We start from the raw sequence: 17,019 nt of genomic DNA on the forward strand, positions 1-17,019 counted from the left end.
TATTCAAATAGTACCTGATGGCGGGGTTGAATTCATTGCTTGGAGTTGCAAACATTCTTGCTCCCTCTCCATTATTATTCGATGGAATTCCTCGTCCGGAAGTGTGCTGCCTGCTGTCGCGTTCACGGGCATCTGTAACAAATTTTATAAGATTTAAAATATCTGTCCTTGAGGGGAGATTGAGAACAATGTGAATTGATAACAATGTGAAATAATTACTTATACAGCGAGAAAATGTGATATTAACCCCTCCAGGAGTATTATCACAGTAACAATTATTCAAAATTTGTGGATGGATTTTTAGTTTTATTTTTTTCTTCTCATAATTTTTTCTTTTCAAATTCTTTTCAAATTTTTTCTTTTTAAATTACACTTTATATTGATAAATTGCTACTCGTCAATGTTTAATTATTTTTGAATTATATAATCTTTCTGTCCTTTCATTTTTACATTCCTCTATTTATTTTCGTTCTTGCAAATAATTGTGCAAATAATATAAAATTTAAAAAAGAAAAATACGTTTTAAAAATATGATTTCGGTAATAACGAATCCAAGAAGTTATATATTGATCTAAAAATAAAATTGGGTCGTATAGATTTGAAGCACAATAGAAAGGTTTGAGATACAATAGAAGGGTTGACGTATTAACGATTTTTAATATGTAGCGTTTGATTCAGTGGTTATATATTAGTAAACTGTATCGGCAAATTGATCTGAAAAATAAAGACTATAAATAACTATGATTTTCAAAAATCATAAATCAAAAATCAAGTTATAGAGCAATTCTTGATACAATTTTTACATTTCGATTTTAATAATACTTACATGATAAAATAATAAAAGAATCGATGAAAAATCTCAAAAGATCAAAATCAGGGAGAAAATCAAATCGAAAACGAAGATAAATTAAATTTTGTAATTTTCTCGATCAATGTTAATAAAAAACAAAATTTATCGAACTTTAATTAAAAAGATACACGATAAACATAACTCGCACGCGAATTAACAAAGATAGAATTTCGTATCTGTTATTCTTTATCTGATCTTTGAAACAAGAACCAAAGCATCTCTGGGAATATTTTAAAAAATACCATCTCTTTGGAAGCGCGAGAATAATTAGATCTCGCGTGTTGGAAAATTGTTGGAAAATTGAAATAGATGCACGATTCCGTACGCGTCTACGATTTATGAATAGAGATCGTTTCAATTGATACAGAAGCTTGTAATAACTTCATTGGAATGCGAGTTATTGCGTCCATTCGAACGACCGGACAGGAAACAATAAGTAACGTTTTACTGTACCGCGACTGAGCTCGATTCCGCAGAGAAATCACGTCAATATCTATGCATGTTCTCTATGCGTGTTCATCTACTGTTCTACTATCTAAAATCAAAATGCTTAATTTTTTTTTTTCTGTTAATTATCTTAATAGAAATATTTAAATTATTTCAAATATACAGATCCCAACTCTTCAAAAAATCTGGAATATTTCGCTTTGAATTATTTTAATGGAAATAATACGAAGTAAAGAAAATCAAATTATTACATTTTTTATTACATTTCTTGATAAACGAATGTAACAGTTGTGACTAATAAAAATATTGGTATTTTAAATTACTATGTAAAAAATATTTTTCAAAAATGTTAAAGAATGGGCTTCACGTGAGAGTGAAAATTAGTTGGAAAAATAAAGAAAATATTAATAGTAAATAGAATAGCAGAGAATTTTCATTTTGTTCACAGTGGAAGAACTAAAACGAGAAATATTAAATTAATTCTACAGAGAGCGGGAAAAGTTAATAAATAAAATAAAAGAAAAATAATTTACCGTTTGCAATCTTGAAGCAGGTCACTTAAATATCCGGTGAATGTGAGGCGTGAGTGCAAAGAATCGAGACTAGAAAGAAAAATAAAACGTAAAGATTAAAGAAAAAGAAACAATCGACAAAATCGACAGGTACTAACTGAAAATCAATATCCATAGTTCGCTTCTTCTCGATTCCTGAACGATACTTTAAGAATTCTTAACGAGATCTTGATCACTTTCTAAAGTGAGCACCAACCCCCGAATTCATGGGGTGGTTGCAGAACATCGAACGATATTTAATAACTGAAAAATCTTTTGATAATTTTCACCATCTTGTTCTTTATCCCGGATATCGAACTTTTTAATATCCAATGTACGATGGCGCAAATAATTCGTCGGCCATAATTTCTTTGAAATAATAGTTACAATTGTTGAAAGAAATTAATCAAACGAAGCTTTCTTTACAATTCATTCAAAATATTCTCACAATAATAAAAAAAACTTTTCACGTTGCAACAGGAATAAATAAATACCACATACTTTCCCCTAAAAATAATTTTCTCTCTTAACAATTTTTCATATCATCAAAAAAAAAAAAAAAGAAAAAAAAAAAGAATAATCAAACATTTCCCTAAAAATACTTCGATTGGCAAGTCATCGTCTCGAAAAAAATAAACGTAATTTTTTTTAAAAATTAAAAGTCAAATTTCACCGCGTTGTTTAATTCAGATATCGATCTATAACAAAAGTTTCTCCATAGAAACACTGTGATCACCGTTGTCGAAGCTGCAAAGCACTTTCGAGGATTCTCAAGACCGTGTTTCTGTCTTCTGTACACGGTGGTCGAAACTTTCGAAACGATCGATCGTGAAAATTCAATAACAAGTTTCAAACGTTCCCGCGTTCGTGTTCCAATCGCTTTTCCATTTCGAATTTATGCGGATGGGAAAAAGGATAACAATTCGACAATTCGTGAAACTATAATTTCTGAGGGCATAACGACTTCATCCAGAACTATTTCTCGCGGAATTCAATTTGCCAGACATTTGAAATTTATCGTAGCTCGAGTATGTAATTTACATGTTGCAATAGTTGCAGAGAATCGGCTGCTTTTGTTAATGGACGTTGTCGAGAATTAAATTTTCGAAATGAAATTTGATTACTTGGTAATTTAATGTTTCAAGACAATACCCTTTTTTTTTTTTTTTCGTATTCAATTTCAATGTGATTGGATCCTATTTATGAAACAAAGTTTGTTAATAAATAAATAAATCGATATTTAGTATTTAATAAATTATAAAATAGAAGAATTGCGAAATAATATATAGAAAAATCAATTGTACGAAAGATTTATCTCTGTTATGTATTTTACAATCTTTTCAAAATAATTTTAATATTGTACAGTCTCACTTGATCCGATTTATTTATTTAATCTTTTTATATTTTACTCTCCTTTCATTCCCTCGAAAATAACACTCTAAGCAAATTAAGAAACTCTAATTCTATGGCCTTTATGCGGTGGAATAAACTGGAAATGTTAAAGTGTACTCGTATTTAAGAAACAAAACGAGCATCACTTGAAACGGAGAAGGAAGATTCTTAATGAACGGCGATCGTTTTCTGCTTAAATTATCTTTGAAATATTCGTTTCAATTTATAGTTTTATATATAGTGAAACAACTTCATTTACTTCTTCACCGTTTTAAAATAAAATTTATTTCATTGATCATAAAATGAAAATATAATATTGAACGAAACAGTTTATCTTCGAAGAAATTTTCGTTAAATTATAGAATATTATATATTCTAAGTGAAGAAACGATTTAATTAATTCGATTAAATCGAATATAATTAATTTTTGCGAAACGATAATTTCCACCTGTAAAAAAAAGAATTTGTAAGACAAATTATCGTAAAGTGTAAATCGATGGAAAGAACTATTTCGCTTCCCTTGAATGTTGTACAAATTTTATATTCACACTTGCATGCCACATGTGTTCCAATTTTGTCATTACGTTGGTAAGTCGTTGGTGCATGGAACGAAGAGAGAGCGGTAATTAATTATCCCGTCACCATTTCGCATAACAACATTGGAACTTGCTGCACCATTATCAAAAGATAATAAAAATAAGAATGATAGAATAATAGTGAAAAAAACAATGTTGATAAATCTTGACAAAATTCTACTCTTTCTCTCTTGTTTGCAAATTAATTTTAAATTTCTCTATTCTTTTTTTTTTTTATGTCGAAATAAATTTAAATACCAGTCGAGTAGATTTGGATTTGAATAAAAAAAAAAAAAAATAAAAATTTTCACGTAGATAAAATTGAAAGAAATCAGAGTTCGAACGATGGTATAGGATATCGAACATATCCAATGCTCTACTTGTCCGATCAATTAAATAATCAAATAAACTTTATTTTACCGAAACTCTGTTTAACTTTCATATCGCCTATCTTCGTTATTTATTCCTCTTGTCATCTCGATTTCTTATCTAATCGTTCATTTACATTCGATTCGTGTCAAAATTCTTTATTGTATATTTAAAAAAATTATACACTTTTAAATTCTCCATCCCGTTATTCCCATTATTATCATTCCCAATTGCTTAAATTCTTTACGCGAATAAAAATTGCTACCCCAATTTTATTTATGCTTCATCAATTTTATTCATTTATTATTCATCAATGAACAAACAAAAGAAACATCGTCAAAGATTTCATCGAGAAACGCATTCTCGATCGAAACACGCGTATAAACATACATATCTAAACAAACGTGTGCATCCATCCTCCGGAATGACGCTTAGCAAACATTAATGCGTTTCAAGCGACAACCGCGTCAGACGTTCCCTCGAGGGAGCTCGAGGGATTCAAATCGTGGTCGAACACATATAAATTGACTGAATACGGATCGGATGTTGGCAAATCGTCGGATAAGTGGAATCTCGTATTCCGTGGAATTCCTAATACTTGGAAATCTATCCTCTCGTTAATTACAATCCAAAACTTTGAACCTCGATCGCTCGAAGTAATTTGCAGACAGAATAATTTTTCTTCCTTTTTAATCGAAATAGCGATATTTTTTATTCTTTCCCTATATATATATATATATATATCTTTGTTCCTTCTTTTTTCATTGAATCCTCGTCTTTCTTTTTTTTTTTTGTATATTTCCTCTTCTTTCTTCAACACTTTTTCAAAATGCATCTCGATCAAATGTTTATCAACGCTCGACATCGCTTTCGAGATTATTTTAATCGGATGATCGATAAAAATAAATTAAAGAAAAAAATATACTTGATCCATCTAATAAAGAGAAGTTAAAGAGCAAGCTTTGTCGAAAAATTGCCCTTCTGTGTAATTTTCCACGCGATCGACTCCGCGTGATCAGTTTTTTCGCACCCATGAATCGAAGCCACGTTATCAATACAGGTATTCACCTGTCACGCAAACGTCATTTACATGAGCACTATATGCATATTCAGAGACGACACGAGTCTGGTTCCATCTGATTTTCTAGCGTAACTACAAAACCAGACCGAACAACACCCTGTTGGCTACATCCTGTTTTCCACAATATCGATCGAATCGCGACCTAATCGCCACGGTTCACGCATGCATCTTTGATGGATGTTCCTATATATTCTCCGATTATTGCAATTCTGATAACTCTTGTTGCGCGTGTATCATAACCAGAAATCGTTGAACAAGAAAGAGGGAAGATAAAGAGCGGAACTAAGTCAAAATAAAGTAATCGAAGATGGTTGTAGTTGCTTTTTTGAAATGCAAATAAAAAAAATACAGTTTTAATATTTTTTGATGTCAAAAATAAGAGCAATCTAATTGCAGATAACTTAATAATATACAGATAACTTTTTTTGATTCTGATTAAATATCTCAAATTGAAGATCCTTGTTATATATGATTATTTTATATTTTACGTGTACATTTTTATTCTAAAAATATATTTGTGTTAAAAAAAATAATATTGAAAAATCAGTGCGAAAAATAGATTTTTAATTCGAACGAAAATTAAAACTGAACCGGATAATTATGGATTAAAAAAGTTTCTCAAAAGATTATTAAAAATCAGTAAGCAAGTTTTTCAATAAGTTGACCTAAATTCAATATTAATATGTTAATTTTAATTTTAAATTAAAATTATAAACTTTTAGACAGATATTTCCCAAGTGAATTCTATTACGTGAATTTCTTATTTTCCGTACAGTATATTCCATCGTGTATTTATTCGCGATACTAATTAGAATCCAATTAAAAATAATGCATAAAAAAGTTAATTTTCGAAAAGCCTTTGAACGATACACGATAATGAAAATAAAGAGAATAGGTTGGAATTTTCATAAACGAATTTAATTATGAGGTCGAATATAAGCTGTCTAATATTGTGTATCTAATTAATAATAATGAGAATAGTTTTCATTCTTATAATGATCTCGAAATAAATGAAGCAACCGATATCGAGTAATCTTATAATAATAAGTAGAACAATTTGTATAGAATAATAAGAATCTTGAACGATTTTATTCTTCTAAGTGTTTCGAAGAGGATCACTCTTTTTGAAGAGGAAAGAAAATGAAAGAAGTTGAAAGATCGAACTTCTTGTTTGAATTTTTACTCGAAACGAGCATCATTAATAACGCCTTCTTCAACTCTATAATTTTTATATTAATACAAGAGTATTCAAGTATTCACTTTATTTAACGCTTTATTTTGTTACCTTTTTTTTTTTTATAAAAAAAATTTTTAGAAACGTAGATAATGATCTCGATACATTTTCAATTTTTGCAAATTTTTGCAAAACTAAAATCTAAAAATTAAATTGAAAAAACAAAATTAGCACACTTTGAAATTCGTCTCGAAAATTCATCTCCGTTGGTGAATTTTTATTTAAAAAAATAAATAAATAATCCATCCGAAAATTAAAAATAAAATATATATTATACAAACGTTTCATTCGTGCAGTTCCATTTTGGAGAATTATAGAATACCATTATTCTTTTTTCCGATGTTTTCTCATTAACATCGGTGCACGTTCCAATTTTTCAAAAGCTACGTAATCGAATTGAAGCAACAGATGTCACGTATAACCTGTTGCGAATTTTCTTGTTCAAACACTCGGTTTCGTGATGCTCCATTCCGGACAAAATCTATGTCGACATACGTTTCTGAAATCGTATCGTTTCCGGTTTGTAATTTCCATCTATTCACACAACACTTGTATACAATATTTATTATTGAGAATTTATCGAGATAGAAAATGGATTTCAACGAAAGTAAAAAAGTAAGAAATAATATCTCTTTTAATTTTACTTCTCTTTATATCGATAAGTATATAAATTATTTTTCGATAATGCATATTGAGATGAGGACGAGTGGAAAGAAATAATTCTTAAAGATTAATCTCGAGAGTATTCTTTTATATTCATAATGTTGAATGAAGTGAATATTGTGAAAGTGATTGTCCATTTAAAGATAAAAAATATTGTCGAGACCAACTCTCGAAATGTTTTATTTTAAAACGTATTCGTATCTTCTTAGAGAGAAGGAAGAGAATGTAGATTAAAGAGTTTCGAATTTCAATACGATTCTGCATTTCAGAGTCAAGATAAATATCCAACTATTCTTTGAATAGTATTCTTATTCTGGATTCAAGAGCATTGAACTTCAGATTTCAATTTTTTTTCACTCTAATCCCTCAAATAGTCATAAAGCTATTGAACTTCCAATGTTTCTTTATAATCTTCCTTTGTTTAACTCCTTTTATGAATATTAATAATAAGTCTTTTAATTGAATATACCGTTTTATATCACTGATTTATTTATGTGACAAATTTCTATGAAAATGTACTCATGTTCAAACAATGAATGTTTTTAGATTATTCAAAATCAGAACTTACTTTCTTTACAGCTTATATCGGGATTTACCTTAGATGTCAGAGTGATCGATTGTTGAATCAATTTTAAAATTAACACGAGTCCTCGATGAGCAGGCAGAAACAGGTTTCTGATGTAATATCGAGACATTAACCATCGTTGATGTAAATGAACGAAGAAATTATCAGTGATGTTATAGAAAGGAAGAATCTTCGTTTTTTCTTTAAATAAAAAAAATTTTTGAACCTTCTTTCTTGTCTTTTGAAATCATAATTTATATTATATGAAATTTATATCATTCCTCATGTAATTTATAATTTCTTCGCATCACAAAGAATGCTTATTTCAACGAAATTATTTCAAAATTATTCTTATATCTAAAAAAAAAATTATAAATTAAATTAGCTTAATTTCAAAATCTTTCAATTTTGTATTCCAGAATAATAGTGAAATGTTAACCTGTTAAAGTATGATGATATACGTGTAATATATATTCCATGTATTATGCATTATGTGATAGTAGAACATTTTGTGTAAGTAGAACAGATTCTCCATTCAGCATGAGAAGCGACAAAATTAATTCGCTCTAAGCCTCTTAAGTGGCTTAAGTATTCTAAAACTTTCGCTCTTAAATCTATGTTCTATCTACGATCTTTTGTGCACTTTTCAACCCTTACGGCTTAGAAACAATCATCCTTGTTGATGGAACATACAATTGCGCATAATTGCTACTTTAACATTGTGACTGAGCTCTGTTTTTCTCCATTCCTTCCATTATTTCTATTTTTTTCTTTAATGTATTCCTTGATGTAACATATTTTTCATAATACCTAACATGTATCTCAACGAGAGAATTTTTAATAATTACATATTAAAATTATCTCCAAACAATTATAATACACGAAAATTAAAAATTAATTAAACTTAATGCTCTCGTTAAGACTCTCGAATCAATTAATTATTAATTCGATATCCTATTGATTATTTACAATAAGATCACAAGATTAAAGATATTTCGTTTGATTACTCCTACTACGCAATATCGTGTTTTAATTCTACTTTCTTTTTTTTTTTCTTTTTTACATTCGTGACCACGACCTAAAAAGCACGGATCTTGTGGACAAGGATGATCATTAACGAACCTCGACGAGGATGGTATTCATTCAGCCGAGGGAGGTGTCGATAGCAAAAAAAAAAAAAAAAAGAAAAAAAATGAACGGAAGAAAATCTATAGAATATTTGAAATCCTTAAGATGTTAGGACGTCACTTCATCGTCTCATGATGGATTATGGTAAAAAGATCAGATATCATTTTCTCTTTTTTTCTTTGAAGTTACCTTGAGCTCCTTCACGAGTGGATTGGAATATAATGATGTAAGATGTTGAATAATGAGAAAACGTAGTCATGATCAATACGTATTATTATACTTGTTTAGAAAGTTTCTTCTGAGTTTCTTTCTCTCTTTTTTTTTTTTTTTTTTAAAGTCGATATCAAGTTTTGTTGTGCATTATGATTGGTTTATGTTGGTACGTTAAAATTCTATTAGTTTGAAATATAATAGAAGAAACATCAAGAAAGTAAAAAATGTTGAATCTAAATTGAAATATTTAATTCATTTATTTTGATCTCTAAAAAGTTATTTTAATTTAAATAAAATCAAATATAAAAGCAGTTTTAGAAAGAATTAAATATAACCAAAAAAAATATATATATTTTTCATTCTGTTACAAATCTTTCTTAACGGACAAAAATAAAACTTCAAAATATATAAATAATTACAATAACGATGTGAGAGAAGGGAAAATTTATAAAATATCCTCAATAGCCAATCGACTAAATAAAAAATTGAAACTCTTAAAATCTAATTATGTTCTAATTAGGTTAATGAGTGAGATCAAAGAAAACCACTTTAACCAGAGACATTAAAAGCGAATCGATACATTAATTTTCTCTTTTTTTTTCTCCTTTTTCTTTTCATTCGATAAAGTTAGACAATTACTTTGCTTCCAGTGAAACGTACGAAATATCCATTAAGAAGATTGTTCTCGAACTCGATCGCAATCGTATTTTTTACCCACTATCCAATGTCTTTCGTCAAAAATGTCATCCGTCTAACCCGCAATGGAATTCCATTTTAAAGGAAGCAACGTAAGCCTCGTCATTTCATCCTTCAACCACTTTTTTTATCCAGAAGCATCTCAGTTATCCGACACTCGCACTTCTATACCTTTCAGTTTTATAAAATAAATTCCACAAATTCCTTCGACTACTTTCATTCTTCCTAACTATGCTATCGAAAATTATCCATGTTTGATGGCTGATGGTCAATATTTGTTGGATCAAACTTTGATAATTTCAAGGAAACAGACGAAATCTTCGATAGTAGATAATAGATTTATTGAGGAGTGATAGTTTGATAATTTACATAATTTTTTTTTATTGCAAATATGTTCGAAAATTAACATCTGTTGAAAATGTTTTTTGCATTAAAGAGAACAAAATTCGAAAGTAAAGTTCTCGATTTTTTTGCGAATGGACAAAGAGTCGAGAACAAAATTGTTATCTGATAGAGATATTTTTAAAAAATATTACGAAAATTTAAATTGCAGAGATATTGCTGTAACAGATGACAAATTATAAATTCATACTGTAGTATTTTTGACATGCAGAATATTCGTGGAACATCTTTGAAGAGTCGATTTTAGAAGCCAAAATAAACACGAAATGGTTGGATGTTTGATTGAATTATAAACAATTTAAATTTATACTGGATGAAGGGAGAAATCTATAGAGCAGTGAGACACTTCTATCATAATAAACTTTCTGTTCTTATTTTATTATTTATGATGAAAGTGATATATGATTATTGCATTTAAAAAATAATTTTTTATTTTCTTTGTTTGTTTTTTTTTTTTAATCGTAAAACATTCTTCAGTAATATTTTTCTTCTTTTTCATCGAATCTTTTCTCTATACTCGACACGATCTCATTGATATTCCAAAGACATTTATTACATTGTCGATAACATTGTTCTATTGCCATTCAATCTGATTAATTATCAAATCACATTGGATGAATCATATCCCCTTTATCTCTTGCATTCAAGTATGAGGATGACATGATTAAGTAATTACATTATTTGAATATTGAATAATATTTGATGGCATGTGATATACAAATAACAAATGTTCCATCATTCGCTCGATTTCAATTTTTATATATTCGATTAATTTTTATTTACGTTAAATTCGATATCGTTTTAGATATACATATTTCACTCGCACAATCAAAATTTCAGAACCGAAAAATTCGAAATAAATCTCATAATAAAAATATCGTTGTATATTTTCAATCATGTAATTTTCTATAATTTCTTAACTATTTAAAAAAAAAATGAAAATCATCTTCCTTCTTTTTCCTTTTTCCTTAAGAAAAATCATCGGTTTTATATCGTTAAAGTTTTTATCCTCCCTTAAGGATCTCCCTATTCTCCCTTGACACGAGTCAACATCGTGATAGAATGAATTCTAGAACAAATGGCGTAGTTAAATAATGTTTAAATTCAATAAAACGAAATGTTCAATAGATTTATAGGAAGTCGATAAGTAAAGTATTTTAATTCCATTTGAAATCCCAGAGATCGGATAAAAAAGCTTTAAGTCGATCCTAAGCCGACTTTTACCCAAGATGCAAGTTTTGGGTTTCCCATCGATTGTATCAGGAAACGATACCAAGACTGTTACACATATCGTTTAATCATGTCGTAAATTTAACACCAATACTTTCCCTCATTTCTCGAGGATTTTAAATGCCTTTGTTTTTCGTTTGAATCCACTATGTTTCCAGGAAACTTTACTCATATTCTCGCAGTCGTAATTAAAATCCTCACCTTCTGGAATTGGAATGTTCCAATCGTTAATGGCTGAATCTACGAAAATTAAAATTCGTGAAAAATTTCATTCTTTTAAATGAGATAAAAATTGAAAAAAAGATCAAATCTTTTCCCAAATAAGAAATTTGGACGGTGTAAAAGTTATTTGAGAATAAGGATATTTTTTGAAAATTAATGTATCATCTTAACGATCATTGAAAAATATTTTTACTTTGAATATTGTAACAATTAATTTTATTACGATTAACAAGTATATATTGCATTCAATCAGTAATAATTCATTGTCGAAAGAGAATTGGGATGATTTTATAAAATTAAGAAGCTTGGTCGAGATTGAATAGGATGAAATGTTCGAAAAGATTGAAAATCAAAATGGTTTCGATTAAAAAATACCACAGACATGAAACGTATATGTTTCTGTCAAAAAAAGTTTCTAAATTTATCCGAGAATGTGCCAGAGAGAAACTTATCCCTGTTGACAGAATCAATTTTCCTCTCTTCAAGTTTTTTTCCAAAAAGGAAAACACCAAATTTTTCCTAAAATATATATCTTCATCCATCTATTTTAAGAAATAATTTGAACCATATATCTGAAAAAATATTTCTGAAAAACTTGTTCCAATGCAAGTGTTCCAATATAAATAATAATTGATAAAGTATATTTTATCATCGTTTACTTAATTAATAATTTTTGTTCTGATCTTCAAGGTGAAATATATCATCTGCTCCATAAATTATATTCTCTGAAAATGAGTTATAAAGAATTATTCACTTTCAGTTGAATCAATGAAGTCACTGCTAAGTTAAATAATTATTTAATCGATTTGCCAATTGAAAAAATTTCAATGATTTTCAGAGAATAAAACTTAATTGACTCCAAATAATTTTTTATTTTTTGAAAAATGATAAAATGATGAATTGCAACTGAAATATCCTATTAATTTCACAATAACGATTAATTTGTATTTAAAAATTATTGAAAGTTTTTATATTCTGAATACTTGAACGAAATTCTTTAAAAAAAATTGTAAAAAAAGAAATCAAAAGAATCGATTGTAAAATACAGATACACATGTACAATCGCATCGATTCAGTTCATCGATATTGAGAATGATACGAATGTGAAAACATGAAGAATGGCGACACAAGTGTGCCGATAAATTCGCGGTACATTTTGGCTGTTTGACGTTCATTTGGGACTTGAAATCACGATGAAAATTACAATATGAGCAACGCCAGTCAACCAAATACCAGATGGAACAAAGATAAATCGAGGCTATCTTTCCACTTCGACGAGCTTCGAATCTTTATTATACGTTAAATCGAAATTCCAGAGGGGTGAGAAAGGCGTTAAAATATTCATCGCGAATATTTCTCACTCGATTTTCGTTGGAATTTTCAACTCGCGTGATTATCGTCCTAATTATCGATATATCGAGATACGAGACTGACTACGAAGGAGAGGAGAAGCGTCGAAAAATGAGGAACGCGCACAATGAATACGAAAAATTGAGCAAGAACAGTCGAAAGTGAATTTTCCTGATATATTTACTCTGGAAAAGTTTCAATTCCGTATTCAACGCGAACCGCCTAGAATCCAGGAATTGATTTATCCAGAAATATCGTGGCTTTGCATGCAAAATTTTATTAGTCGTATTAGAGAGAAATATTTTCGTCTAAATGCACTTATCGAAAAGTGTTCCATAAAACCTAGGTATTTAGAAAATAATCAATATTGATATCCAAATTGGAAGAAGGTTTAATATGAAAATGGAATTAAAAAAAATTTTTCTAAATAAACGAATTTTTCGAATTTTTTTATAATTTCCAATATTGAAATTCGAATTCAATTAATTTTGAAAATTTACAAATCATGAAAAAGAATCATCTATAATTAGTTTGATAAAAAGAAATCGAATATATTTTGGTAAATTTTTATATTAATTTCCAATATTTTATATTTTATATTTTATATTTTACTCGTTGAAAAAGTAGAAGAACCGGTTATTAATGTGAGAAAGGTCTTGTCAGATTTCTAGTGGTAACTCGAGGGAACCGGAAGCGAAAAGGATTCCTAAGAGAGAGGGCGGTTTACGAGGAGATACGTACAAGTTCTTTACTTCCTTCAACGAGTTTCCTTTTACGAGACATCACTGAAATATTTCATCTTATGTTCCAATGCAAACTAACATCGAAAAGCTTCAAGCTTACGTCAAATAACATTTTTCTACTTGAAAAAATATACTATTTTTTCCTTAATTCTTTGATTTGGTTTTATAATTGGTTTTCACAATAAACGAAATTATTATGTTAAAAGGATATCGACGATTTAACTCGTAAAATTGTTCAAATCATTGATGTAAATTTAAGATAAATTTAAGATAAAATAATATTTTGACAATTTCGTTGAAATTGTTCTTCTGGTGAAATCGAATTTTCTTCTTAACTTTATTGAATCAACACCAATTCATTTCTTTATCGTATCAATATTAGTGAGAAAAAGAAAATATTTTGGTATAAAAAGCTTATTAATTATTTTAAATTCTTTAAATAAATATGAATCTCACGAAATATATTTGTTATAATTATGAAAAATATATTTTATAATTTCATAAGTTAATTTTACGATACTTTTGTTGCTGCAAAAATATTTTATTTAAATTTAATATATTTAAATTTATTTAAATTTTTAAATTCGATCCATATCGTCATACTTTCATCTTCGAATTTAAAAAATATTCGATGATATACATATGCATGTATCCTTTTCAAATATTGTTAGCTAAAAAATGAATAATTTATAAGGCAACTCATTGCGAATAAATATGTGGATATGTACGTTCATCTCGAATGTTACATAAAACAATCGAATGGTGCAGTTAATAATACGTTTATAACTGCAATGTCTACAATTAAATTTAATTCAACATTGTGAAATAATAAAAATAATTTACTATATATTTTATACTAAAATTTACTTGAAATTTAACTTAAAAATTTATTATAATTTAATTTTATTTATTTTCCGTGAAATATCAGAAAGCTTTCATTTTGCTTTATAACGAAATGAAAACTTTTTTTTGAAAATCTAAAATGAAATTGAACAAAATTGAGAATTCAATCTAATAGAAAATATTGAAATCATTTTATCCGCATTTTATTTTCTCCGTAAAAATTGGAAATTCAAAATTGCGATACGAAAATCGATAAAAATAAAATTCCGATCTTCAGATTATTCTACTTCTTCTTTAATATCCGGAGAAAAACAATTTTATAAGTAGAATACAGTGTATATAAAGATTGTCGTGTTCTGTTATAATAAAAAAAAAAAATTGCAAAAATTTCCTTAACGTTAATAATTTTTTTTCTTCGAATTTCTAATTTTCAAAATCATATTTAAAATAATATATGAATTCAGCTTGTACGATCCATATAAAAATTTCACACTTTTTCACATAGTCTTCTGAAAAAAATATAATTCCGATAAAAAAATATAATTTAAAAGTCAAATAGAATGCAAGTATTTCTAGAATTTTTTAACAAATCTTACGATATTCAAATATCATAAAATTCTACAGTTCTGTCTATTTTTATCCTTTGTTTAAACAGATTTTACGATCTACTTAAAAATAGTGGAACACCGCGATTCCTTCATTCTCTTTACTTACCTATTTTTTTTCTAGATCTTGTTATTTAAAGATCATAGAGTTCTACAACTGTATCAAATTCCAGATTTCAGAAACTCAGAGAACGTAAAATTTTTTAGCAGATTTTATTTTATTATCAATAATTATTAACTGTACCCTCGTAGCCTCTTTAAATCAATCTTGACTGAATGAAAATAATTATAAAAGTAGTAGAACGCAAAATTCTACTCTTGATTCTTCTCTTCACACAAGTTGAGAATGATTTACAGCAGACAAGTTGCATAAGACAAGTTTTAGCTACGTCATGCAGATTATGTACAACAGATTACACACCACGGAATCTACAACTTAAGGCTAATATTATATTATATTGTATATTATATTATATAATTATTGCTATAAATTCTAGCAAGAATTGAACGTCATACGTGATTGAGATAATTTTAACTCGATATTATCTCTACAAATTTATAAGTTGAAAATTTGATAATTGTAACTTAATAAAAAAATAATTTGTAACTTCAAAATTTTTTTCAAACTTGAGAAAATTACTACTTATCTTCTGATTATTTAGGTATATCATACCTAATAATGTTTTGACACATCCCCATATAAGAGATGATTAATAACTGATCCAATTATAAACAGGATATCCTTAACAAGATAACGTGGATGGCATCTAATCCTATAGAGCAATATCAATATGTCTAGTTCATGAAGTCCAACGTTTCACGGCTTTTCGTTATTTCCAACTACGTTTTATGGATCCATGATGGTCGTAAACAGATTCTCTGACTCAGAAATAGCCTGTGGGTACCGAGCTCCACGTTCTCGAAACTAGTTCCATCTTCTCGAGGTCTTCGTTCATTCTATTCGCAATTATTTCGAATGTTAAAGTGTTACAAGAAAATTCCAAACTTTAATCAAAAGATTGCGATATTCTTTTTTGCATTTATCTCTATTACGAAATTTGTACGTAAAATACGTTTAATATCGAAATGGAGTACGAAACACGAAGAAGAAAACTTTAATAAAACAAAATTCTAATCGAAGGATTACAACAAGGATTCTTCTTTGCACTTTTTTTTTCTTTTTTAATGTATTTTTTTATGTATCCAAATGGAATACGAGATGCACAATTCTAGAATTTCCAATTTGATCGTCGAAGGGGAAGACTTTAAGGGTCGTATCTTGGCGATCAATTAAACCTGAGGCACGAAACGTTGTCTAGAAATGGCGCGATGGACGTCAATCATCGTAGAAAGTAATAATGACGATCATGTAATGTATAAATGTATAAATTTAATAATGTATAAATTTATGAACACACTGGTAAAATTCTAGTATATTTTATCGGCGAATCCTATTTTCTTCCCACGTTTTATAGCGGCGGGAATAAAATTTTTTTTTATATCCCACTTCAAGGATAATAAATTTATCTTCGACACGAGTAGAACGTATGTATGAAATCGAAGAGAAAAAGATATTTCTCGGCGTGCTAAGTGCCGATTCTTGTAAATACCTTCGACGATAACGCGATAGTGAAGCACAATGTTTCACTGTTCATCGATTTCTCTTCTAAATTATGATATTGTGCTCGCGCGAGAATAAAAGTATCCGAAATTGTCTTGTTGAATGAAATTTTTCACGTTTACGATAATGATAAACGCGATTGTATTAGCATTCAATGCACTCGAAAAATTTATGTCAGATTTATAAAAGTTAAAAATTCTAGAATTATAAATATATATTTCCGTTCGATTTATTCATTA

The 17,019-nt window shown here is 28.3% G+C and overlaps 1 protein-coding gene across 5 annotated transcripts in view; it reads right to left on the reverse strand.

Annotated features, from left to right (window-relative positions):
* Window positions 1-17,019, reverse strand: part of LOC122716493 (calcitonin gene-related peptide type 1 receptor-like) — a 101,522-nt gene that overhangs the window by 59,830 nt on the left and 24,673 nt on the right. For 3 of the 5 annotated variants that reach the window (XM_043939643.1, XM_043939634.1, XM_043939624.1), the window contains one exon: window positions 15-132. In XM_043939643.1, coding sequence (XP_043795578.1) covers window positions 15-132 — 118 coding nt within the window. Of the gene's footprint in view, window positions 1-14; window positions 133-1,830; window positions 1,900-17,019 lie in introns of all 5 variants that reach the window. The other 2 variants (XM_043939662.1, XM_043939653.1) reach the window with 1 other exon arrangement.

The sequence above is a fragment of the Apis laboriosa genome, unplaced genomic scaffold (genome assembly GCF_014066325.1).
Source record: "Apis laboriosa isolate Shangri-la unplaced genomic scaffold, ASM1406632v1 scaffold113_cov153, whole genome shotgun sequence".
In the NCBI taxonomy this organism is placed as follows: domain Eukaryota; kingdom Metazoa; phylum Arthropoda; class Insecta; order Hymenoptera; family Apidae; genus Apis; species Apis laboriosa.